This window comes from Cornus florida, unplaced genomic scaffold, assembly GCF_030987335.1.
Source record: "Cornus florida cultivar Cherokee Brave unplaced genomic scaffold, ASM3098733v1 CherokeeBrave_3.0.0_Hap2_Chr09, whole genome shotgun sequence".
Lineage (NCBI taxonomy): Eukaryota > Viridiplantae > Streptophyta > Magnoliopsida > Cornales > Cornaceae > Cornus > Cornus florida.
The window spans coordinates 83,528,237-83,554,590 of NW_026775579.1; the positions used below are offsets into that span (position 1 = coordinate 83,528,237).

The 26,354-nt window shown below is 38.8% G+C and overlaps 1 protein-coding gene and 1 pseudogene across 1 annotated transcript; both read left to right on the top strand.

Moving 5' to 3' along the window:
• The first annotated feature begins 4,021 nt into the window (after positions 1 to 4,021).
• On the top strand, positions 4,022 to 23,127 carry LOC132273395 (ABC transporter B family member 11-like; annotated as a pseudogene).
• A 2,052-nt stretch (positions 23,128 to 25,179) lies between these two features.
• LOC132273007 (uncharacterized) lies at positions 25,180 to 25,767 on the top strand. Its single transcript, XM_059774051.1, has one exon. It carries the CDS (start codon positions 25,180 to 25,182, stop codon positions 25,765 to 25,767), a length of 588 nt encoding a protein of 195 aa, XP_059630034.1.
• Positions 25,768 to 26,354: the final 587 nt, after the last annotated feature.

Consider the following 26,354-nt stretch of genomic DNA (forward strand, 5'->3'; position numbering starts at 1 on the left):
TAACATTTAAGATATAACAAACTTTATACTAATATATCATGAGATAATTAACATTATGCTAAGAAATCATTAATTAAATATGCAACTCTATATTTAATTAAATATGCAAAATAAAGTAATAAAATAATAAAAAATAAATAAATAAAGAACCTGGACCGAGGTTAGTATTGGATACTATGTCCTTAAGACAGATTCGCCCCGCTATGGTACTTACGGACTCAGTGGCGTCTATCTCTCATGATACAACGGTCTACATCCACCAGTAGCAGCACTACAAACTCGTAGAGACGGCGAACCTTCTCCGTGTAATACTTTCTTTGACTCAAAATTGCATCTATACTATATAAATAAATGTTGAATTGAGTGCAATCCGAACCAAATGGTTCGGACCAATCTTAATATGGCTCGATGAAATTGGATTAGGGTCTAAGTGGTTCGGACCACTTAACCTATGGTTTGAACCCACTTGGGTTGGGTTCAAGTCTAGAGAGGGAGATAGAAGAAAATGAAAATGAATCATTTGTAAATGATCCAAAGGGGGGTATTTATAGGCAACAAGGTGCCTTTTCGGATTGGGTGCAACCCTTTGAAAAAAACTAAAAAATAGTTTTTAATTAATGTGCCTTTTCGGATTGGGTGCAACCCTTTGGAAAAAACTAAAAAGTAGTTTTTAAGTAAGGTGCCTTTTCGGATTGGGTGTAACCCTTTGGAAAAAACTAAAAGGTAGTTTTTAAGTAAGGTGCCTTTTCGAATTGGGTGTGTCTCTTCATCATTGGACACAACTATTTATATGTGTTTCTTCACACTGGACACATCCACTCCAATTAATTGTAATGGTTCACATGGTGTCTGTTCACCAATAAACACATCCACTCATATAAGTTGCAATGGTTCACATGGTGTCTATTCACCAATAGACACATCCATTCCAATAGGTTGTAATGGTTCACATGAATAGTTATGTCTATTGGTTATGAGTTGCAACCCTTTAGAAACAGATGCAACTCTTTGAAAAACATATGCAACTCTTTAGAAATAGATGCAACCCTTTGAAAAAAAAAAACTAACTTTTAATTTAAATTCAAAAACTAACCAGCCTTTTAAATAAGCCCAGTTCAAAATTAAAGGCCCAATCCAAGATTCCATTTAGTAAAAAGAATAATTGGACTTTACAATTAGGCTCAAGCCCAAGCCCAAGCCCAAATTTGGCTTATTTAAATTTCAATTAGTTTTAACATTTTTTTCCATGTGGGACAAACACTTCCCACATTTTGCATACCTATTTAGGCTTATCAAAATACCACACTTTGGAGCTAATTTCTCATTCATCTGGAAACGGATTTGAGAAAGTAAATATACTACGTTCATCTTCTTGCGGAGAGAAACGTACTCATCTAGAGATCCGCAAAAAATTATTAGCGGAATCTATTCCAAACATCATCCAAAGTTTATGTTTTTAACGCCCTCGTTTAACAGATATGCCCTTTAAGGTTGAGTTTCGAATCTACTGGTAGGATGTGGTGGAAACAGAGGTTTGCTCAACTTTGTCATATGTGGAAATTGATGGACCTGAGTGGCTAACCTTTTTTCTAAAAATCCAATGTCAGATCATCCCATAAGCTGGAAGCCGATGAAATAGGGAACAGTAAGGACTTCGCTTGGGAACCATGAACAACCATAGCAGACCTTGGCCTGTGGAAAGTGAGACAAAGAATCAATAGAGCGTGTTGCATACAATACAAGAATCCTGTTGCGTCCGAGGCACGCGTTCTTCGTTCTGGGCCACTGGCGCCTAAAAGGCTGGTTTGCCGGGGTGTACGTAAGTAAGGTATGTACTGTGGCAAAGCTAGAGTAGGTTGTTGCTAGGAGCTTTTTCCCAATACATCTTGCATGCATATAGTCTTATAAAATGAAAGATTATGTATGTCCAATTTGAATCGATCTCAATCTGCCTTTATTTGTAGGAGACTATGAAAGTGCAGGAATGAATGGGTGAACAAGATGAAATGGCCTATTGATACAATTGTAGCTAAGACTATGGATGATTTTTTAATTTTATTTTAAATTTAATGATGCTCAGAGGCAACACCAAGGCATTTTGATGTTTCCTCTCCGATGGTGTCGTCTTTATGGGAAGCTCTGGCAATTGGTATGCTGAAGTTTAATTTTGACGCGGCTTATCTTTCTTCTACAAATGAATGTGGTGGGTTAATTGTCAGAAAGTTAAAGATGATGGTAGACCATTGAAGGTTGCTTCCTTCTTTTTCCACCATGTTCTTAATATTGTTGCCATGTGATTAGTGTTAATATTGTGGCAGGGCCTGATTTGATCTCTTCACTCTGTGAATTTGTGGCTATGGCGGTCTCTGGCGTGATTTTCTGGCCTATTACGTGCTTCTTGTGCGGCCGAATCGATACTCACTATCACTCTCCTGGAAAAGAAATAGGTTAAACATTTATTTCGTCATCATCCCTGTGCCATAATCCCATGTGAATGAAGGTTTTTTTTTTTTTTTTTTGGCAAATAAGGGGAGGGAACTTGACACAGAAACACCCGTTTGGAGAGCTGTACCCTCTACCAACTTTTTGAATGCTCCCATATGTATGAATAGGGTTTTAAATCTCTCTCTCTCTCTTTATTTTATTTTTATTCTTTCTTATTATGTTATTTTTTTTTTTCTTATTATGTTAAATTATTTTAAATTAAGTTTTGATCAACCTCTTTGTTCCTTACTTTATGAGAGGAATAAAAGGGGGGGGGGGGGGGGGGGGGGGGGGGGGGGATTGGGATTAGGCTTATATCTGTAGTGACACATTGGTTAGGCATGCCATGCTATATAAAGATCTTTAACTGTTCTAAAAAAATTCCATTTTTGAGCTTGAATTGTTGAGAGAGCAATGCTAATATTGCCACGAGAGAGAGAGAATTTTTGAGCTTGAATTGTTGAGAGAGCAATGCTAATATTGCCACGAGAGAGAGAGGAAAGTGTGTGGGGTCTAGCAACTCACTTTCTATCGGTGTCGCAATGTCGTGAGTTATAGACTTTTCTTTATTGTAGCTGAGTCAAAATCACAATTGAATGGAGGCAAACATGCAATCCAATAATGAAGAGGCCCAACACCAAGATTGTGTATGTATATGCTGCATAAAGGCATATGCCAAAGATTGAAAACTATACACCAGATTTATTATTCAATGATACAAAAGCAAAGCATTCTCATTTGTCCCATTCATATGATTCTAATCCGGTTCTGATTTTGCATATATTTTTCAAGAATTGAAATCACAGGATATGAGTTAACACTTTGTCATCAAGTTTAGCTTAGTACTATTGTAATGATGTTGATTAGTCTGCCAATAAACAAACATAAAGAAGCAGATATTTTACCCCTTTCCATAAGTCAAATTAAAGCCAGAGAGCAAGAAAAAAGTACAAACGCTACAAACAAGGTGGGATTGAGGGTTGTTTTTAGGCTTGACCTGTGGTGTGACCCTTTCAAATTTGGAACCAAATGTAAAACCCACAAGGAAGGCTTTGATCAAGTAAATTAAGATTCAAGTGTACCGAGAATCGGATTTGATGTATTTATGATCGATTTAAAGGAGTCAAATACATTTTTATTTTCAAGACTGCCCAGAAGCTAATTTATACCAAATAGGATTAACCGATATGGAATCATTAGAAGCGAATTTGAAGCCATCTTGAAAAAAACATTTGTTCGTAATAAATTTCATTAAATTCAGTTTCTTCTGGTAATACTTCACAGCTTTCCAGTGTTACGCCTTTCTGGCTTAGTTATAGGTTAATGATTCAAATGTATGCTCTTCTTTTGCAGCTTTGATCCAAGTTCATAGAGGCAGTGATAGTTCACAGTTAGTAAATTAAGTTTTGCATTTGGAAAGATGGCTGAGGAGGCAATTTGGGTGGAGATACGAACACAGAGCAGGCTGCAACATCAACAAGCCATTCGCCAGTGATGGAGACTCAGAAAACAGCTGAGAATTCTTGCAGCCACGATAATTCGGATAATACCCAAAAGAAAAATGAAGTCACTGAAACTGTTCCATATTTCAAACTGTTCTCCTTTGCTGACTCCACTGATCATGTACTAATGCTTGTGGGCACAATCGCAGCGATAGGGAATGGAATCTGCATGCCCCTTATGACCGTGCTAATTGGAAATGTAATCAATTCCTTTGGACAGAATGTGAACTAAAAAAATGTGGTTCATGAAGTTTCCAAGGTATCTTTAGCTTAACCTTGATATTCACTCCACCATAGTAAGACCAGTTCTTGCTTAATTTCTTGATAAATAAGTTTCTTCCTAATCGCAAAGGTAAAAGAAAATTTTCAGAATTCTTATTGAAACTCTGAAATATATGATTCCATCAACAATTTGATGCCTTTTTAACTCAAACAAAATTGTTTTTTCTGGACATTTATGCCTAAATTTCAACACTTTGTGTTCTCCATCCTGTTGCAGTAGAAGTACTAGTTTATTGAAAAAAACAGTTTTTGCTTCAGGCTCCTAACAAACAGTATAATGTTTATTATCAGGTATCTATTGGGTATATTTACTTGGCTCTGGGTCTGGTTTTTCAGCATTTTTTCGTAAGTACATTAGGCTTCCTTCCGATAAAAGAATTTAGTTTTCGAGCTACCTCGTGTAAACAATTGTTTTCAATTAGAAGTTGAGAAAAACATGTTTGCTACATCGCAGAGTTGTTTTGCTGGATGGTCACAGGGGAGCGGCAGGCTGCAAGAATTAGAAGTTTATACTTGAAAACTATATTGAGGCAAGATATTGCATTTTTTGACACGGACGCTAAAGCCGGAGAAATTATTGAAACGATGCCAGGTGACACCTTCCTTATTCAAGATGCCATTGGTGAAAAGGTATTGCTGCTACGAAATGGTAGCCCCAACATTAACAGCAGTACTCTATTCCTATTTTCAGGTTAAATTGGTACTTTTCTTATTGATGCATTTAAAACAGGTTGGGAAGTTTATAACGGTGGTAGCTTCATTCCTAGGAGGCTTTGTTATAGCCTTCATCAAGGGTTGGCTTCTCACCCTCGTCATGATATCTTCAATTCCACCTCTTGTCATCTCTGCTGCTGTCATGGCCCTCATTTTTTCAAAGCTAACATCCCGTGCACAAACTGCTTATTCACAAGTTGCAACTTTGGTCGAACAGACAATTGGCTCAATAAGAACGGTATGCAGAATTGACAAAAAGAGGGCTTAGCATTTCCTTTTTCTTTCATCACCCTTTACTTTGCCATTCAGGTTGCATCATTTACTGGGGAGAGGCAAGCTGTAGCTAATTATAACAAGTCTTTTACTAAAGCTTACAAATCTGGTGTGCAAATGGGCTTGGCTTCCGGGTTGAGTACTGGTGTATTTCTGCTTGTCATATACAGCAGTTATGCTTTGGCTGTGTGGTTTGGTTCAAAAATGATATTAAACAAAGATTATACAGGAGGAGATGTGATCAATGTAGTCATGGCTGTGCTGACTGGCTCCTAGTGAGTTGCCCTCTGTTTTTGTTTTCAGTTCCAACAGTTTGGTTAATATGTTAAAGAATGAATGCATGGGCCCTTGTTTGTTGTAGATGCATTGCTTGAATTTGATATTTGATTCTTTTGAAAAGATCACATAATTTCTATCCCATTTGGACTTTTACAGTGTTTTAAGACGGGCATCTCCATGCATGAGTGCATTTGCAGCTGGACGAGGTGCTGCTTTTAAAATGTTTGAGACAATCAACAGGAAGTCTGAGATAGATCCTTATGACACGAACGGACTGAAATTGGATGATATTCATGGTGATATTGAATTAAAAGATGTTTATTTTAGCTATCCTGCAAGACCAAATGAGCAAATATTTAATGGATTCTCTTTCTCAATACCAAGTGGGACAACAGCAGCTTTGGTTGGACAAAGTGGAAGTGGGAAATCAACAGTAATCAGCTTGATAGAGAGGTTCTATGATCCACAAGCTGGTGAAGTTCTTATAGATGGTATCAATCTTAAAGAGTTCCAGCTTTGGTGGATCAGAGGAAAAATTGGTCTAGTTAGCCAGGAACCTGTGTTGTTCACTTCAAGCATTAAAGATAATATTGCCTCTTGGAAGGATGGTGCAACCATTGAAGAAATTAAAGCTACTACTGAGCTTGCCAATGTTGCCAAGTTCATAGATAAATTGCCTCAGGTGTAGATTTGGAATTGTTTGAATTTTTTAATTTTTTCCGAATATGCCAAACATTATTTGCTAAACGTTAGCAGAACATAAAAAAGACTCTACTTGTTACCTCTCCATCAAAAGAGTTCTTCCTAAACATCTTAATATTTTAATTTAGGTTTTGAAAGGATTTGACTTATAATTAATTTACCAGAATCCATGTTCTTCTCATTTTTCTTTTTAGTCACCTTTCCAGCTTTGTGTTTAATGATTTAGGGACTAGACACAATGGTCGGTGAGCATGGAACTCAGTTGTCTGGGGGCCAAAAGCAGAGAATTGCTATAGCTAGAGCAATTTTGAAAGACCCAAGGATTCTACTTCTGGATGAAGCTACAAGTGCTCTTGATGCAGAATCTGAGAGGGTTGTTCAGGACGCATTGGACAAGGTTATGATCAACAGAACTACCGTAATTGTAGCCCATCGCTTGAGTACAGTGAGGAATGCAGATATGATTGCTGTCATTCATCAAGGAAAAATTGTGGAAAAAGGTTAATTGTAGTAGTTACATTCAAGTGCCAGAAGTTGCCAAAGCCCAATTTCATTGCACATAGTGCTGTAATTTTCTAAAAAATTATATAGCTAATGCAACATTAACTCTCGCCACCTGAGCTCTATGAGGCTTGTTCATCTATATTGATTATTTTTCTGAACTGTTCTTTCTTTCTACTAATCAGGTTTGCACTCTGAACTACTACAAGATTCTGAAGGAGCATACTGCCAGCTTATACAGTTGCAAGAACGTAGCAAAGACTCAAAACAAAATGCAGTAGATGAACTGGACATGCCAGAGGTCACTGTAGATTCTGGAAGACATTCAAGTCAGTAGATGTCCTTCATATGATCCATAAGCCGGGGATCATCTGGAACTGGAAACAGTAGCCGTCACTCATTCTCAGTTTCTTCACGTGTAACCACTGCAGTCAGTGTCCTGGATACAGATGCAGAACCAAAAACTCCAGCATCAGCAACATCACAAAAGGCCCCAGAAGTCCCACTGCGACGATTGGCTTATCTGAACAAGACAGAGATCCCAGTGCTATTACTTGGTTCATTTGGTGCAGTGGTTTCTGGTCTAGTATTGCCAATTTTCGGGGTACTTCTTTCTAGAATAATCAAAACTTTCTATGAGCCAGCTCATGAGCTTCGGAAGGATTCCAAATTCTGGGCATACATGTTTCTTGTTCTTGGCGTAACAGCTTTTATCTCACTTCCGCTAAGAACATACTCTTTTGCTATGGCAGGGTGTAAGTTAATAAAACGGATCAGATTGATGTGTTTTGATAAAGTGGTTCACATGGATATAAGTTGGTTCGATGAAGCAGATCACTCAAGTGGTGCAATTTGAGCAAGGCTTTCATCTGATGCAAATTTTTTGAGAAGTTTGGTTGGAGACACACTTGCTTTGATCGTTCAAAATGTTACAACAGCTACAGCTGGTTTGGTTTTTGCCTTTGCAGCAAGCTGGCAACTGGCTCTTATAATTCTTGTCATGGTACCTCTAATAATGCTAAGTGCATATCTTCACATGAAGTTCCTTAGAGGATTCAGTGCTGATGCAAAGGTTAGATCCAAACCCCGGCCAATAGGATAAAAGGCAATTGGAACTTACAAGTTTATCATTTTTTCCCTTATATGTTTATCCTTTAAAACTGCAAGTGAAACATATTTTCTGTTTTAACTATCTAACATAGGATATGCGTTTAGTGTTTCATTGTAATAATCTGGACCTATGTAAATGCTTACAGAAAATGTACGAGGAGGCAAGTCAAATTGCTAGTGATGCAGTTGGTACTATTAGAACAGTTGCTTCTTTCTGTGCTGAAGAGAAGGTGATGCAGCTGTACCGAAAGAAATGTCAAGGCCTTATGAAAGCTGGAGTAAAACAAGGCCTAATTAGTGGTGCAGGTTTTGGATTGTCCTTTGTTTTCCTATTCTGTGTCTACGCGACTAGTTTTTATGCTGGAGCTCGGTTTGTTGAGGATGGCAAGACAACATTCGCTAAAGTTTTCCAGGTAATCAAGTTATTCACAACCATATATGCGCTAGAAATCGATTGTTACTATCATCTTAATGTTTATTACTAATAGACTACTTTGTTACTTGAACACTAAAATAGTTCTTGGTTCTTCTTGGCATTCTGAATCTTTACCTACTGTCTTAGTTAGCAGGTCTTCTTTGGTCTCAGCATGTCAACCGTTGCTATTTCTCAAACAGGCCCACTCGCTCCTGATTTCAATAAGGCCAAGATTGATGTTGCTTCTATCTTTGCAATTCTTGACCAGAAATCTAAAATAGACTCAAGTGTTGACTCTAGAACAACACTAGAAAATGTGAAGAGAGATATTGAGTTTCATCATGTCATTTTCAAGTATCCCTCTAGACCTGACATTCAAATTTTCAGGGACCTTTGCTTGTATATTCACTCTGGCAAGGTAACATTTCAGTAATTACTGATTCTCAAGGCCTATACTTTTCTTTTACTTGATGAAAAGCCTTACACAAGTTGATACATATGTATATCCTACAGTTTGACATAATAGCATTCCAAAGGACCAAAACTAACTGTTTGAATCTCATTTATCAGACACTAGCTCTGGTTGGAGAAAGTGGGAGTGGGAAATTAACAGTTATTTCTTTGTTTCAAAGATTTTATGACCCTGAATCAGGTCAAATCACCCTAGATGGTGTTGTAATCCAAAAGCTAAAGTTGAAATGGTTAAGGCAGCAGATGGGCTTGGTGAGCCAGGAGCCAGTTTTGTTCAATGACACAGTCCGAGCTAACATAGCGTACGGGAAGGAAGGAGATGCAACAGAGGTAGAAATTTTAGCTATAGCAGAGTCAGCAAATGCTAACAAGTTCGTTAGTGGTCTACAACAGGTTAAAACTCTCTAATCTAATAGACAATAATGAAAAGAAATGGCTCACGTTCATCCTCTTTTTCCACCATTCCCTTGGGTTATGGAAAACATATCGAAAATGCTTTATTTATTTATCCGACCTCCTGAGTTATGGAAATGCAGGGCTATGATACAGCCGTGGGTGAGCGAGGGATTCAATTGTCGGGTGGACAGAAGCAAAGGGTGGAAATTGCACTTGCCGTGGTGAAAGATCCAAAGATACTACTATTAGATGAGGCCACTGTGATACCCCTCGGATCCGAAACACGGGTTGATCAGGCCCAGGTCCAAACCCGAGGGAATATTAAACAATTAAAGTATTTTTAAGCCAACACAGATGACAAAATGAAATAATAAAGTTGGAATAAAACTGGAAAAAACATTAATTATAAAAACCCTCCATGCATAACTGAAAAATAAAACTCCAATCCTCCAAAACTTCAAGGTTACAACTTGGGAATCCACTGGTGGACCCCTAACCAAAAGTTCAACTGAAACTGAAAACTGAAAATAGAAAATGCTAAAAACATCGAGAAAAGTCCTGCGTAAACAGATGAATGTGAGATTGTCCTCGACAAGCATGATCAAGCTCTAAGGCTGGTACCGTCCTGTACCTGAAAAGAATAATAAAGGAGTGGGTCAGACCCACGAGCAAGTTCTAATCTAACTGCAATCCATACAGTGACCCGATACGCAGATACACCGTAGACACCTCACAATATCTATCTAGTCCATACGTATAAATATATCCACACTAAGGGACATTCACTAGTCTATAATAGGGGTTTCAACCTGAATAGAAGGCAACATGCGAATACGCACCCAAAGGTGGGCATGAGTACCTAAACCTAACAGGGTACACCTCAACCTATTATAACCAACTACGCATCCACCGCATATACGCACCCTAACCAACGAGTCTGAGACTCAAGCTCAGCTCGTGCTACCATAAACATATATATAAAATCCATCTAAATCCAGGGTATGTAGTTCAAATATTTAATAAATTGACATACAATAAACCAACTGGTTAGTCACTCAACTTATTCAGTTGATGTGACTTAACCTCCGTCCATTAATCCAGGAAGCCACTCAACTTAGTTGCAGTTGACATGTCTTAACCAAAATTAGGATTCAATATTTATAAATCCATTCCTTAAATCCGTTAGGTTAAGTTTAGGTGTTTGGAGCTAAACCGTCACCAGTATGTCACCGTCCCATACCGGTGCATACAATCCTCCATATCTAGGTAAATTACAATGTATACATAATGAACAAGTAATTTACAGTTCAAAACCACCATCCAAATAATTGTAGAAAAGTATTTAAGATTTCAGCAATTTAAATCCTAGAATAAACCATGTAATTGCAGGAAACAGTTTAATAGTTTACGCAACTTGCATCCAAAGCATGCATAGACCCAATCCAATATATCAATGACTCTATCATACATTTAGAACAAATTCTATAATCCTATTATAGTCCAACAAATTGCTAAATTAACCTAAACAATTTATTTCGTCCCATCCGATAACAGTGTACTAAGTCATACGCTTTTATACTGTTTTATCCTTTATCTTAGAGACTTAAACCATGCATCAACTAGTTTAATCACACTTAGAATCAACTAATTAGATCCTCTGTAAAGTCCCCACAATCCATTAGAAATATCCAAAAGCTCAAACAGTGTCCAGAATACCAAACAGTGCCTTAAAAAACTAAAATAAAATAAAATTAATCGTATATTGAAGAGGGAGCCTGCTGTGATACCCCCGGATTTCCGGATGCGGGTTGGCCAGGCCCATGCCCGATTACCCGAGAATATCAATCAAATTAGCATTTAACGAACACAGAATACAATATAGAAAACAGGAATGAATAAAATTTTACTGAAAAGAAACTAAATGGAAATCCTTTATTAAAAACTTCAGAATAAATCTTATAAATAAGAACTAGTCTGTTACATCCAACTTCTCCAATTATCATACAACTCGGGAATCCATCTGGTGGACCCCTAATCAAAAGCCAATACTGGAAAGCGAACAACTAAAAAGAAGTCCACTACTAAACCATGAAGAACCCCCCTTACATCGTCGGTAGAATGAGTAGTCGTCTCTGCTCAACACGAACAAGCTCTAAGACCTGGAACCGTCCGTTACCTGAAAAATAATAGTGGGTCAGGCCCACAAACAAGTTCTATCCTAACTACAATCCAAACAGAGACCCGATACGCAAATACATCTTAGACGTCTCAAACATATCTATATAGTCCGTAATAGATAACTATATATCCACACTACAGGACTCTTACTAACTATGCTGAGGGTCTCAATCTGAATAGAAGGTAACATGCAATACGCACCTGAGTGGGCATGACTACCTAAGCCTAACAGGGTATACCTCAACCAACATGGCTAGCTACGCATCCTACTGCATATACGCACCCTAACCGTCGACTATGAGACTCAAGCTCAAATCGCGGTACCATAATTTATATATATAAATTCCCATCCAAACCAATGTAGTGCCGCTCAACTGATTCGTTGCCATGACACGACATAAAATCAGGATTTAAATGTTTTAGTTAAAACCCTATCCATCCTAACGCAGAAATATAAACAACCATCCAGTATGTCGTTCAACCGTTTTAGTTGACAGGACATGAAACCATGTAGGATTTAACTGTTTTAGTTAATCCATTCCGTATGTTTGAATGGGTTGGAATTAGTGTTTTGATCTAATTCGTCCCTCCGTATGTCACCGTCCCATACCGGTACATACCATGCATATGATCCGTAAATGATGCAACATTTTATGCAGTACATCAAACACATCCATATAATCCAAATAGATAATAAAATGAACTAAATTAGTTCATCATCTATAACCCAGAATCCATCCATGTAACTAACAAAACAAGATTTAATAGTTCATCAAGTTAATTATCCAGCATCCATCCAAGTAATTGAAAAAAAATATACAGAATTAATTCTTCCATTAATTCCAGGCCAACCTCCAGTTAGGTTAACGAAACCTAAGTACTAATTCAGCAATTTAAGTCTAAACTCTAATCCCAATAATTGTTGTGTAGTGCTTAATATTACAGTAGTTACAATCCCAAGCTTAATTCCATGTATCGCAGTACAGAATTAATATTTCCAACAATTAACATCCAAGGTATGCATAGATCAAACATGATATATAAATGACCCCGCATGCAACCAAAATAAGATTTGTGATAATCCGTTAAATTGCTAAAATTAAATTAGGCCATTAAACCCCTTCCATCCGTTAACAGCCGGCACCGCTGTATACTTTCCTACGGTTAAATCCAAGAGTACCAAACCATTAATTTATTTATTGTGGCTCTAGTATAGCCTAATATCATGTTTAGAGTCCATGCAACAATCCGTTAATTTTTTTAAAACAAGATTTAGCAATTTAGTCTTTCATATCCGTTAGCAGCGTACTAATTTGCTTATTTTTACACGGTTTATTCCATTTGCCCTATGGACCAAATTACACAATTAGAAGAATTAAAATCCATTAAAAGTACTTTAAGAATCTTCATTCCAGTCCCTGAAACCATGTAAAATTCCAAACAACGCCCAAACAGTGTCCATACAGTGCCCCAAACACGTCCAAACACCACACAACCAAAGGAGCCTGCTCTAAAATCTTGGAGCAGGCTCAAAACACTTTAGAGCCGGCTCCTTTATCCCTTGGAGCCGCCTCTATGAAGGGGGGAGCCGGCTCCAACTTCCTGGAGCCGGCTCTCTCCTCCTTTGAGCCTACTGTGCTTCGTTTTGAATCATCTGCTTCATCTCCGGCCTCCTCCTACCCTTTTGTTCTTCTTTAAGACTAATTTTAACAGTCTAATATTTATACAATGACGTCCCAGTACTTAGTTTACAACAGTAAGTACCACAACAATGATTAAAATAAAAACAGTTTCATGCTTTAAAACTAACAACGGAAAACAGAGGTGCGAGGAAAACTTCAGACATATTGTAAACATATACAGATGATTAATTTGGCATATAATAGGCATGCAAAAGCTCAATTAATATTTAATTAACATCCTAGAGACCATCTAAGAGTGCACAGAACACAGGCTAAGGGGAAAGAGACAGAATAGAACTTGCCTTAACCGTCTCTGAATTTTCCGATGAAATCTCCGACGACCATTCCACCTCTGTTGTTCTTGGTTTTACCCACAAGCCAACCTCTGCTCCTCCTCCTCCTTGGTTCAGCCCTAGCCTAAGGCAAAACCCTAGACTTTCTCCCTTTATCTCTCCCTGTAATTCTCTCTGTAACTCTCCGTTACTCTCTCTGTTTTTCTCTCTATCAACACTGTACGTATATAGGGTTCTCAACCCTTTTTGAAGACATACTACAGTATATATATAGGCACTAATCAAAACCCTAAGCCTAATCTTAATCCACCATAGAAAACCTAATTGAGGCCCAGTTTAGTCGGCGTGAGATAGTAAGAGACTAAACCCTATTTTTTCATTACAACTAGGAATATTCCATTAATCCAATTAATTCCATTCAAAAACCAATAAAACATTTACACGACTAAAAACTATTTAATTTAATTAAAGAAAACAAAAATACAAAGAAATAATCAAACAAGTCAATTAAATAACAATTTATCAATTAAATCAATTAAAAATACAAGTAAAGAAAACAATCTATTTAAATCCACAAAATAAAACAAACACTTAATTTAAAATAAAATCAAACACATAAACAATTTGACACATAAGCACCTAGCCACAAAATCAAAAGAAAATTGCACATAGAACAAAATTTAAACTCCAATCTTATCCTTTTGAAACTAGGGGTATTACACCTGCTCCAAATTTTGGGAGCAGGCTCTTTCAACCTAGAGCCGGCTCTAGGAGTCCTTAGAGCCGGCTCTACTTGTTGTGGGAGCCGGATCCCACATCCATGGAGCCGGCTCTCACCTCCTTTGAGAGCCTCTGTCCCCGTTGCTTCGTTTCAATCCGTCTGCTCCCTCTCTGATCAATTCCTACCACTCTGTTGGTTTTTAAAATAGATCTTAAGCATCTTATTAACACCCAGGAGCATCCCAAAGGTTTGATAACAACCATTAGAATCAATTACAGAGATTTAATTTGCTACCGAACTAACATGCGTTAGGAACGAATCTGAAACTATTTTGCCATAACAGTTCTAGTCCAACCCCTCTGTTCCTCTTCACTACTGATCTTAAGAGTCCTATAACACCCCATAATCATCCCCATGATTTATTTACAGAGGTTAAAAACAATTACAGAAACTAAAATTGCTAACAACAAAACATGCTTAAAACAGAAAACTGAAACAAGACTTGCAAGCACTAAACAGAATTGATTTTAACACGCAAAGATCATCAATATATTATATGGTAAGCATTTAAGTTCTGATTTAATAATTAATTAAACCCTAGAGATTATCTAGGTGCACAGAACACAAGCCAGATGGAAGGAGGAAGAGAAGAACTTGCTTTCGAGTTTCAGACTTGAAACTCTAAATTCCCAGTTTCTGTATTGCCCGTTCAATTCCCCATTGTTGTTCCACAAACCCACGTTCCTTCTACCTTGCTCCCACCTATCATTCCTCTCCTATCTCTCTCTATTCTCCCTGTATATCCCACGGTCTCTGCTTTTACAAAAATTACGTTTAATTGTTCTAAAACCCTAAACCACCGTGACACACATACTTATAGGCTTAGTGATTAAACCCTAATCTTATAGGCTTAGTGATTAAACCCTAATCCATGTATAACTTGGCCCATAAAAACCTAGGTTATACTCACTGTCGGCACATAAAGCTATAAGACAGTCATGATGAATACTAATTTAAATTAACTAAACCAGTCACTTAAAATAATTAACTTAAGACAATTAAATTAGTAAATCCCCTAAAATTAACACAATTTAAAAAAATATATTAAATTAAAACAATTAAATCCGCAATTAAGACAACTAATTAAACAAAACAATTAATCAATTAAATAAAACAAAACCCAAATTTAATATAACCATGAAATAAACACACAATAAAAATACCAATTTAAACTAATTAAATCAAATAAAAACCAATTAAACAATTAAATAACTGTCAGGACTATCCTTTTAAAATTAGGGGTATTACATTCTTCCCCCCTAACAAAAGGAATTCCGTCCTCGGAATTTGCTCTTACCTTCTTCCAATATTTCAGGAAACTGTGAGCGAATCACATCCTCCCGTTCCCAAGTAGACTCAGCCTCATTGTGATGACTCCACTGAACACGAACCAATGGAATAACCTTGTTACGAAGAATTTGATCCCGCCGGTTGACAATACGACACGGTGGCTCCAAATAAGTTGCATCTGGCTGCAACTCAATCTCCCCAACATCGATATGTTGATACCGATCCTCATCGCGCAGATATTTTTGTGACATGGAAACATGAAACACATTGTGAACGCGATCCAAGTTATCCGGAAGTGCCAACCTATAAGCCACAGCTCCAACTCGATCCGTAATCATGAATGGACCGACAAACCGCGGAGACAACTTCCCTTTCTTCCCAAAGCGCATAACACCTTTCATAGGAGATACTTTGAGAAGAACCTGATCCCCAACCCGAAATTCCAAAGCACGAGTGCGACGATCCGCATAGCTCTTCTGCCTACTTTGGGCAGTATGCATGCGATCTTGTATAAGAGCTATCTTCTCAGAAGTATCCTTGATGAACTCAGGACCTAAGAATCGGCTCTCACCAACCTCCATCCAACAAACGGGCGATCGGCATGGTCGGCCATATAACGCCTCAAAAGGTGTCATCCCAATAGTCTTCTGGAAACTATTGTTATAAGCAAACTCCACAAGTGGCAAATAATCCTCCCGGGTCCCTTGAAGTCAAGAACACACGACCGTAGCATGTTTTCCATGATCTGATTAACCCTTTCAGTCTGTCCATCAGTCTGAGGATGATAGGCAGTGCTAAGGTGCAATTTCGTACCCAAAGCCAGCTGAAAACTCTTCCAAAAGCCAGACACAAAGCTCGAATCCCTGTCCGATATAATAGACAATGGAATACCGTGCAACTTCACAATATCTGAGATGTAAAGCCTTGCCAACTGCTCCGAAGTGAAATCAGTACAAATAGGCAAGAAATGAGCTGACTTGGTCAACCTATCCACAATGACCCATATGGAATTATGCCCCTTGAAAGAATTTGGCAACCCTTCCACAAAATCCATAGATATGCTCTCCCATTTCCACTCCGGAATTGGTAGAGGCTGTAGAGCTCCTGGCGGCCTCTGATGATCAATCTTAACCATCTGACAAGTACAACACTGAGAAACAAAAAGAGCAATGTCCCTCTTCATACCTGCCCACCAAAACTGCAACTTCATATCCTGATACATCTTATCGCCTCCTGGATGAATAGAGAACTCAGAGTGGTGAGTCTCAGTCATCACATCCTTCCTCAAACCATCAGCAGAAGGTACTACTAAACGTCCCTTGTACCTCAAACCTCCGTCAGCCCCAACATAGTAAAATGGAACCTCTCCAGAAGCTATCTCTGCAACCTTGTCAATGCACTGCTGATTCGTGAGTTGTGCTTGTAAAACCTTGCGAATGATGGAAGGTGTAACCACCATGCAAGCCATAAAAGCATCCGATAACTCATCCACACTCTTCAAAGCATTCCACTCAGTAGTGAATAGAGCAGAAATACTACCAACAAGTCGGCGACTGAGTGCATCCGCCACCACATTCGTTTTCCCTGGATGGTACTGTACAGAAAAATAATAGTCTTTTACAAACTCCAATCATCTACGCTGCCTCATATTCAGCTCCCGCTGAGTGAACAAGTACTGCAGACTCTTGTGATCACTGAATAATTTGAAAGACTCACCCAACAGATAATGCCTCCAAATACGTAAGGCAAAGACTACTGCTGCCAACTCTTCTAAATCATGTGTTGGATAATTAAGCTCATGAGGCTTAAGTTTCCGAGATCCATAAGAAATCGGTCGCTCTTCTTGCATCAAAACACATCCAAAACCCTGCAACGAAGCATCCGTGTAGACAAGATACTCTATCCCGCTCTGTGGAGTAGCCAGAACTGGTGCAGAAGTCAACTTCCTTTTTAGCTCATCAAAAGCTCGCTGACAGTGTTCATCCCACACAAACTGTACACCCTTCTTGGTCAGATGAGTGAGTGGTCCTGCTATCTTGGAGAACCCCTGGATGAACTGACGATAATATCTTGCCAAACCGAGAAAACTCTGAATCTCAGTAGGTGAAGTAGGTTGACCCCACTCTACCACAGCTGAAACCTTGGCTGGATCAACCGCTATCCCCTTTTCTGACACCACGTGACCCAGAAACTTCACTTCTCGCTGCCAAAATTCACACTTCTCGAACTTGGCATATAACTGGTGCTCACGAAGCGTCTGCAAGACTATGCGAAGATGTCGAGCATGATCGTCCTCCGACCGAGAATAGATCAAGATGTCATCAATAAAAACAATAACAAACTGATCCAAATAAGCCCGAAAAACTTTGTTCATTAAGTCCATGAACACTGCAGGTGCATTAGTCGTCCCAAACGGCATAATACGAAACTCATAAGAATCATATCTCGTGAGAAATGCTGTCTTAGGAACATCCTACTCCCTAACCCTCAGCTGATGATACCCAGAACGCAGATCAATCTTGGAGAAATATATGGCTCCCCTTAACTGATCAAACAAGTCATCAATCCTGGGCAAAGGATACTTGTTACGAATCATAACCTTGTTCAACTCCCTGTAATCTATACACAGACGAAGCGAACCATCCTTCTTCTTCACAAACAGAACCGGTGCTCCCCAAGGTGATGTACTCCTACGAATAAAACCATGGCTGAGTAACTGCTGAATCTGATCCCTCAGCTCTCTCATCTCCACCGGTGCCATCCTATAGGGTGCCCTAGCAATAGGCGCAGTGCCTGGAGCTAAGTCTATCACAAAATCGATCTCGCGACTAGGTGGCAACCCTGGAATCTCCTGAAATACATCCGGGAAATCATGTACAATCGGTATGTTATCCAATGACACAGTAATCCCCTCCTCCTTTTCCTCCTCCACATGGAACAAATAGGTGCTACCGCCCCCTTTAGAACGTGGCATAGCTACTGCATACATATCCTGACCAGGTATGATAAATATAATAGATCTATCAAAACAATCAACTTGGGCATGGTAGTGAGACAACCAATCCATCCCAAGTATCACATCATAAGTGTACATGTCCAGGATCAATAGGTTGGTTAGAAATCTGAGTCTGCCAATATCTAGTGTCACAGGCCCATCACTCTTATGTATAATAGCTGTATCGCCCAATGGTGTAGAAATACCCTAAGGTCTAGTGCATACCTTCGTCATAGTGCAACTGCTGTGGTGCCTGTCCCTAAGTCTGCGGCGGTGCCGGTAAAGCCAGATGTGTCTATCCGTGAATTCGTGGAACCTGTGGAGTTGGTAAAGGCACTGGCGCCCTCTGTCCCTGCTGCACATGATGTCCCTGTCCCTGTCTCTGTCCCTGTCTGACTGCAGGACACTGCCGGGAAGTGTGACCATACTCCCCACAAGTATAGCAACTACCCTAGAAAGTACCGAATGGCCTCCTCTGTCGGTTAGCCTGTGGCTGACCCTGTCCTGCCTGTGGTCCCCCATTCTGCTGTTGCTGAACAGGTGCCACATCCCTGGGAGCATCTGATCCACCCTTGTGCTTCTTCCAAGGCTGTTGTCCCTGGAACTTACCCTTGTCATTCTGTCGGTGACTGTTCCCATTCCCTTTCTCAGCTGACTGATTAGCAGAGTCTCTGTCACCCCGCTTCTCACCCTTGGCCTGTCTGATATCCACAGTCAACTGATACTGCTGTAGCGCGGCGTCTACCACCTGAGCATAGGTAGTATAGGCTGGACTACCTGTAATAGCTTTCTTGATAGACCATATTAGTCCCTTAACGAAACTGTTGCGCTTTTTCTCTTCTGTATCCACCTCCTCCGGTGCAAAAAGTGATAAGCGCGTGAACTGCTGCTCATACTCCGCCACTGACATGTTTCCCTGCTACAGATTTAGAAACTCGGTCTTCATAGCTGCCCTGACCGCATAAGGAAAATATTTCTCATCAAAGCGAGCACTGAACTCATCGTAAGACAATGTCATCCTCTCCTCTGGGGTGGTAACTGACTCCCACCACTGTAGTGCATCCCCAACTAGCTTGAAAGAGTAAGCATCTGCTTCTGAACCTCCGTGCACTGAACCAAACGAAGATGACGCTCAATATCCTGTTTTCACTAGTGAGCTGCTCTCACATCGGTGGAGCCTGAGAACACAGGTGGACTCCCCTTTGTGAAAGAGCTCCTAGCCTTTCCCCAAGAATCCTTCTGAACCACTGGTGTTGGTACAGGTGCCTGCTGAACCTGTGGTTGGTTCCGGAGTGCAGCTGTTACCCCAGCTTCTATAGCTCAAGCAATAAGGTCATTGAGGTGTGGAGGAATCTCTGGATCTCTGACCCGACCCTGAGTCTGTTGAACTTCCTCCTGCTCCTCCTGAAACCCTGGCATTTGCTGCTCTTCTTCCATTTACCGACGTTGTAGACGTTCCTGCTGTCTACGTGCCACTCTCCTCTATCGACTATTCATGTTCTGTCATCTTCCAGTGTTAACCATGCTGTTAACATAGAAAGACAGACATCAGTACGAGTTTAAACGAACCGTAAAAGAATTCAACGAATCCTAAACATAAGCTCTATATAATAAAAAAAACGCTACGCGGAAGTCTTAATACGAAACGTCCTAGAGACACTTGAACCTGGAGTGCTCTGATACCAACTGTGATACCCTTCGGATTCGAGACACGGGTTGATCAGGCCCAGGCCCAAACCCGAGGGAATATCAAACAATTAAAGTATTTTAAAGCGAACACAGATAACAAAATGAAATAATAAAGTTAGAATAAAACTGGAAAAAACATTAATTATAAAAACCCTCCATGCATAACTGAAAAATAAAACTCCAATCCTTCAAAACTTCAAGGTTACAACTTGGGAATCCACTGGTGGACCCCTAACCAAAAGTTCAACTGAAACTGAAAATTGAAAATAGAAAATGCTAGAAACATCGAGAAAAGTCCTACGTAATCAGATGAATGTGAGACTGTCCTCGACAAGCATGATCAAGCTCTAAGGCTGGAACCGTCCTGTACCTGAAAAAAATAATAAAGGAGTGGGTCAGACCCACGAGCAAGTTCTAATCTAACTGCAATCCATACAGTGACCCGATACGCAGATATACCGTAGATACCTCACAATATCTATCTAGTCCATACGTATAAATATGTCCACACTAAGGGACATTCACTAGTCTATAATAGGAGTCTCAACCTGAATAGAAGGCAACATGCGAATACGTACCCAAATGTGGGCATGAGTACCTAGACCTAACAGGGTACACCTCAACCTATTATAACCAGCTACGCATCCACCGCATATACGCACCCTAACCAACGAGTCTGAGACTCAAGCTCAGCTCGTGGTACCATAAACATATATATAAAATCCATCCAAATCCAGGGTATGTAGTTCAAATATTTAATAAACTGACATACAACAAACCAACTGGTTAGTTACTCAACTTATTCAGTTGATGTGACTTAACCTCCGTCCATTAATCCAGGAAGCCACTCAACTTAGTTGCAGTCGACATGTCTTAACCAAAATTAGGATTCAATATTTATAAATCCATTCCTTAAATCCGTTAAGTTAGGTTTAAGTGTTTGGAGCTAAACCGTCACCAGTATGTCACCGTCCCATATCGGTGCATACAATCCTCCATATCCAGGTAAATTACAATGTATACATAATGAACAAGTAATTTACAGTTCAAAACCACCATCCAAATAATTGCAGAAAAGTATTTAAGATTTCAGCAATTTAAATCCCATAATTAAACCATGTAATTGCAAGAAACAGTTTAATAGTTTACACAACTAGCATCCAAAGCATGCATAGACCCAATCCAATATATCAATGACTCTATCATACATTTAGAACAAATTCTATAATCCTATTATAGTCCAACAAATTGCTAAATTAACCTAAACAATTTATTTCGTCCCATCCGATAACAGTGTACTAAGTCATACGCTTTTATACTGTTTTATCCTTTATCTTAGAGACTTAAACCATGCATCAACTAGTTTAATCACACTTATAATCAAGTAATTAGATCCTCTGTAAAGTCCCCACAATCCATTAGAAATATCCAAAGGCTCAAACAGTGTCCAGAATACCAAACAGTGCCTTAAAAAACTAAAAAAAAAAAAAAAAATTTAATCGTATATTGAAGAGGGAGCCTGCTCCAAATTTCGGGAGCAGGCTCTTTCAGCCTAGAGCCGGCTCTAGGAGTCCTTAGAGCCGGCTCTACTTGTTGTGGGAGCCGGCTCCCACATCTATGGAGCCGGCTCTCACCTCCTTTGAGAGCCTCTGTCCCCATTGCTTCGTTTCAGTCCGTCTGTTCCCTCTCTGATCAATTCCTACCACTCTGTTGGTTTCTAAAATAGATCTTAAGCATCTTATTAACACCCAGGAGCATCCCAAAGGTTTGATAACAACCATTAGAATCAATTACAGAGATTTAATTTGCTACCGAACTAACATGCGTTAGGAACGAATCTGAAACTATTTTGCTATAACAGTTCTAGTCCAACCCCTCTGTTCCTCTTCACTACTGATCTTAAGAGTCCTATAACACCCCATAATCATCCCCATGATTTATTTACAGAGGTTAAAAACAATTACAGAAACTAAAATTGCTAACAACAAAACATGCTTAAAACAGAAAACTGAAATAAGACTTGCAAGCACTAAACAGAATTGATTTTAACACGCAAAGATCATCAATATATTATATGGTAAGCATTTAAGTTCTGATTTAATAATTAATTAAACCCTAGAGATTATCTAGGTGCACAGAACACAAGCCAGATGGAAGGAGGAAGAGAAGAACTTGCTTTCGAGTTTAAGACTTGAAACTCTAAATTCCCAGTTTCTGTATTGCCCGTTCAATTCCCCACTGCTGTTCCACAAACCCACGTTCCTTCTACCTTGCTCCCACCTATCCTTCCTTTCCTATCTCTCTCTATTCTCCCTCTGTATCCTACGGTCTCTGCTTTTACAAAAATTACGTTTAATTGTTCTAAAACCCTAAACCACCGTGACACACATACTTATAGGCTTAGTGATTAAACCCTAATCTTATAGGCTTAGTGATTAAACCCTAATCCATGTATAACTCGGCCCATAAAAACCTAGGTTATATTCACTGTCGGCACATAAAGCTATAAAACAGTCATGATGAACACTAATTTAAATTAACTAAACCAGTCACTTAAAATAATTAACTTAAGACAATTAAATTAGTAAATCCCCTAAAATTAACACAATTAAAAAAAAATATTAAATTAAAACAATTAAATCCGTAATTAAGACAACTAATTAAACAAAACAATTAATCAATTAAGTAAAACAAAACCCAAATTTAATATAACCATGAAATAAACACACAATTAAAATAACCAATTTAAACTAATTAAATCAAATAAAAACCAATTAAACAATTAAATAAAGGATTAAACAATTAAATAAATGTCAGGACTATCCTTTTAAAATTAGGGGTATTACAGCCACCAATGCCCTCGATGTTGAAATCGAGAAAGTGGTTCAAGATGCACTGGACCGAGTTATGGTCGACAGAACCACGGTGGTGGCGGCTCACAGGCTGTCGACAATTAAGGGTGCAGATTTGATTGCAGTGGTTAAAAATGGAGTCATTGCAGAGAAGGGAAAGCATGAAAGTTTGATAAATATCAAAGATGGTATTTATGCCTCCCTAGTTGCAGTGCACTTTAGTGCTTCATCATCTTAGAGAGCTACTTGTGCTCTTTTTTCACTATATTTAAGAAAGAAGTAAATCCTATGGACCTGTTTGCCCTTGCATTGCTCTTATTTATGTTCCCTTTTATGTATACCAAGTTTTTTGGCGAGTGTTAATGCGACATGAATTGAAGAAATGGCAATAACAAGTTTTAGATGGATAAATTTCAATTGATTAATCAACAGATTATTGTTCAATTATTGACTCACATTATCTCAATCAATCAATTAACTAAGTTTTGAGCAAATTGTTGTAATCATTAAGTCATTCAATCTAGAATCAACCAAAAAAAGAAAATATATTTTGCATGGAAACCCCAACACAAACAATATAACAAAAGGAGAAAAAGGTAAGGGGTAATTAAGGAAGCTTCATCGAATGTGTGGTATCTGACATGCGTGCAACATGGACGTGTTGGGGACATTTCACCAAAGACACTGCTGGATACACAAACAAGTGGCCGAGACATGTCTAAGTCACATAAAGCAGGAGTCATAATGAATTCGAGAACGGAGCGCGAAAACAACAAAATTACATCATTAATTGTGAGAATAAGAACGAGAGTGTAGAGCGTGAGAGCGACACTTATATAACCTATAAAGCACGGACACGGGTACGATACGACACGGATACGGCGATACGACAAATTTTAAAAAAATAGGACACGGACACGGCAAAGATACGGCAATAAAATATATATATATATTATAATATATATTTTTATTTTTACTCAATTTCTAATTTATATTTAATAAACACAAATTTTATGCCCATTATTTAATAAACTTTTTGCCCCAAAATATAGCCAAAGCATCATTAAGCTCAAGCCCATTCACTAATACAAACCCTAATTGTACAAAAAATCAAAAGTCACTAAGTCACTAACACACTTTGTACGCCACTAGAGTGTGGTGTGTGAGAGAGAAAGCGACAGAGCAGATCGATCTGAAGCATCATCCTATCAATCATTTCCTAGAGAGATCCAAGAGCAAAGTGTTCAAGTTGAATAAACTTTGAGAGTAGAATAGACACCATCAAAGTCCGGTGTGCGAAGGGGAACGAAGTAGATTTGATCCGAAACCATCTCGCCGATCAATCAATCCGGTGGCTCCGACAGTGGCCGGATAAATTCAGAAGATCCCAATCGAGCTGCACTCTTCTAGCTTGTGTATATATCTTTTTTTTTATTTTTTTATTTTTTTTTTGACAAAAAATCTGAATCCCGTGTCCTATGTGTGTCGCCGGCGTGTCCTTCGCTGTGTCCGGCATGAAAAATAAGTTAAAAAAATAAGACTCCTCTACAGAGGTGTCGGACACGCGTTGGAGCCTACGATATGCGTGTTCGTGTCGAACACGTGTCCAACACCGATACGATGACCCAATCCCACGTGTCGGTGTTTCATAGTATATAACTTAAATCCTTCCTTACACATTGATAAAAAATTGATAAAAATTTAATTCAATTCGATGGGAAGAAAGGCTTCATCTGATCTAATGTAATTCAATTGGATTGGATTAGTTTTACTTATTGGACTTTTCTAAACAGACCAATAATTTTTTTTTTTTTTTTTTTTTTGCAGACAATGGCCCAACGTAAATGAAACTGCTGTAAGAATTCCTAGCATTAATAAAAAAAAAAAACTTCCAAGGTGGGGTTCAAATATCTGACTAAACTTAGTTTTGGGCTTTCTCAGCCCCAATTGACAATCGTATCTTGTAAATTACGAAAAGCAACTTTGTGACCGCTTGATTTCAAAACACGCGGTCTTTTATAGCGCCAAATTTCCCGCCCACTCTACACGCCCACAACACCCTTATTATATAGGAATATAAGACTCTGTATATGGTATAATCGTTTGACCAAGGCAAGAATTGACTCCTCGTAAAGAGTTAAGTAAATAATAGTAGTAAATTCTAGAACCTAGTTCTCGAAAAGCCAGTTGTAGCCCTAGTTCTCGGAAAAATTTGCGGTAAGAGGCTACCGAGGCCTCGAATATACACCGATTTGAAGACCCGTCGAGGGCAAAAGAAGCTTACTGGTCGATGGGTGCTCTCAATTTCAAGCGCCATCGCCTCCAAGGGCGGACGGAGGGCGGTATCAGGAAACTCCGAGCGGAGCGCGAGACATTCCTCAAGAAAACAAAGCAAACCGAAGTTGATGATGAGGAGTTGGGTGTTGGGCGGAGATTGGCCAGGAGGCTTGAGGGTGAATTTGAACAGGTGGCTGTGGAGAGTGGTTTGGGGGAAAGCAAGGGAAGTCCGGCCTCGAATGATAGATCAAAGGTGAATTTGGTCGTGAGCTCGTCCCCGCCTCCTGCTCCCATCACCATGAAGCGGAGCCAATTCATGGCTTTGGTTGACGGAGACGATGACGAGGATTTGGGTGTTGTTGGGAGTAGATTGGCGAGGAAGCTTGAAGAAGAATTCAATCAGGTGGCTGTGGAGAGTGGTTTGGGAAAAAACAGAGATGGATCGAATATGGTGGATTTGGTCGGGGAAGTCGAAGGATCAAAGTCTATGAGCAAGAAAGGTAGTGCAAAAACCAGAATAATTAGAGAGAACGGTGGTTCAAGTGGGACTGGTACTTCTTCGAGTTGGGCAAACCGTGGCTCCATTAGAGGTTTTCGATGAATTGTATTTGTTTTTTTATAGTTTATATATATAGGGTTTCTTTGTTAATTTCTTATCCAGTTCATGTTTTATGCAATTCATCGAAAATAATATTTTGAATTTTTGTCGGACCCAATATTTTCTTGATTTAAGAATGATAGATCAATTATGTAGCTTCTTGTTCCAGTGGAATTCCAGTAGTGACCCATTAGTGTTGAATTGTGATCGTGGCACCTTGTTTGTTGTACGAGGTGGGTCTCACTGTGACTATCAACATTCATTTTAGTAATGATATAATCTATCAACTTTATTTTGAGATAAGCATCATAGAAGGCTTCTTAAGTTTAGCTTTAATGCTTTTTTTTGTGAAGAATAAATAAGTAAGATGATAGGCCATGAGAAATAATATAGAGGGTATTAATAAATGATTTACTGTAAAAATCAAAATTCATAATAAATACGAGATTAAAGGAATTGAGTAAATAAGTTCAAGACAAAGGCTTAATGTTTAAAAGCATGATTGGTTACCTGAGAAATTGATTTCAAAGATTTCTATCACTTATGCTGGTGGTCTAGTTAAAATGAAATTCTAGAAAACATTCTTCCCA

Excerpts from the sequence above, each read along its gene's own strand:
- LOC132273007 (XM_059774051.1), top strand. The coding sequence starts at position 25,180 with ATGGGTGCTCTCAATTTCAAGCGCCATCGCCTCCAAGGGCGGACGGAG.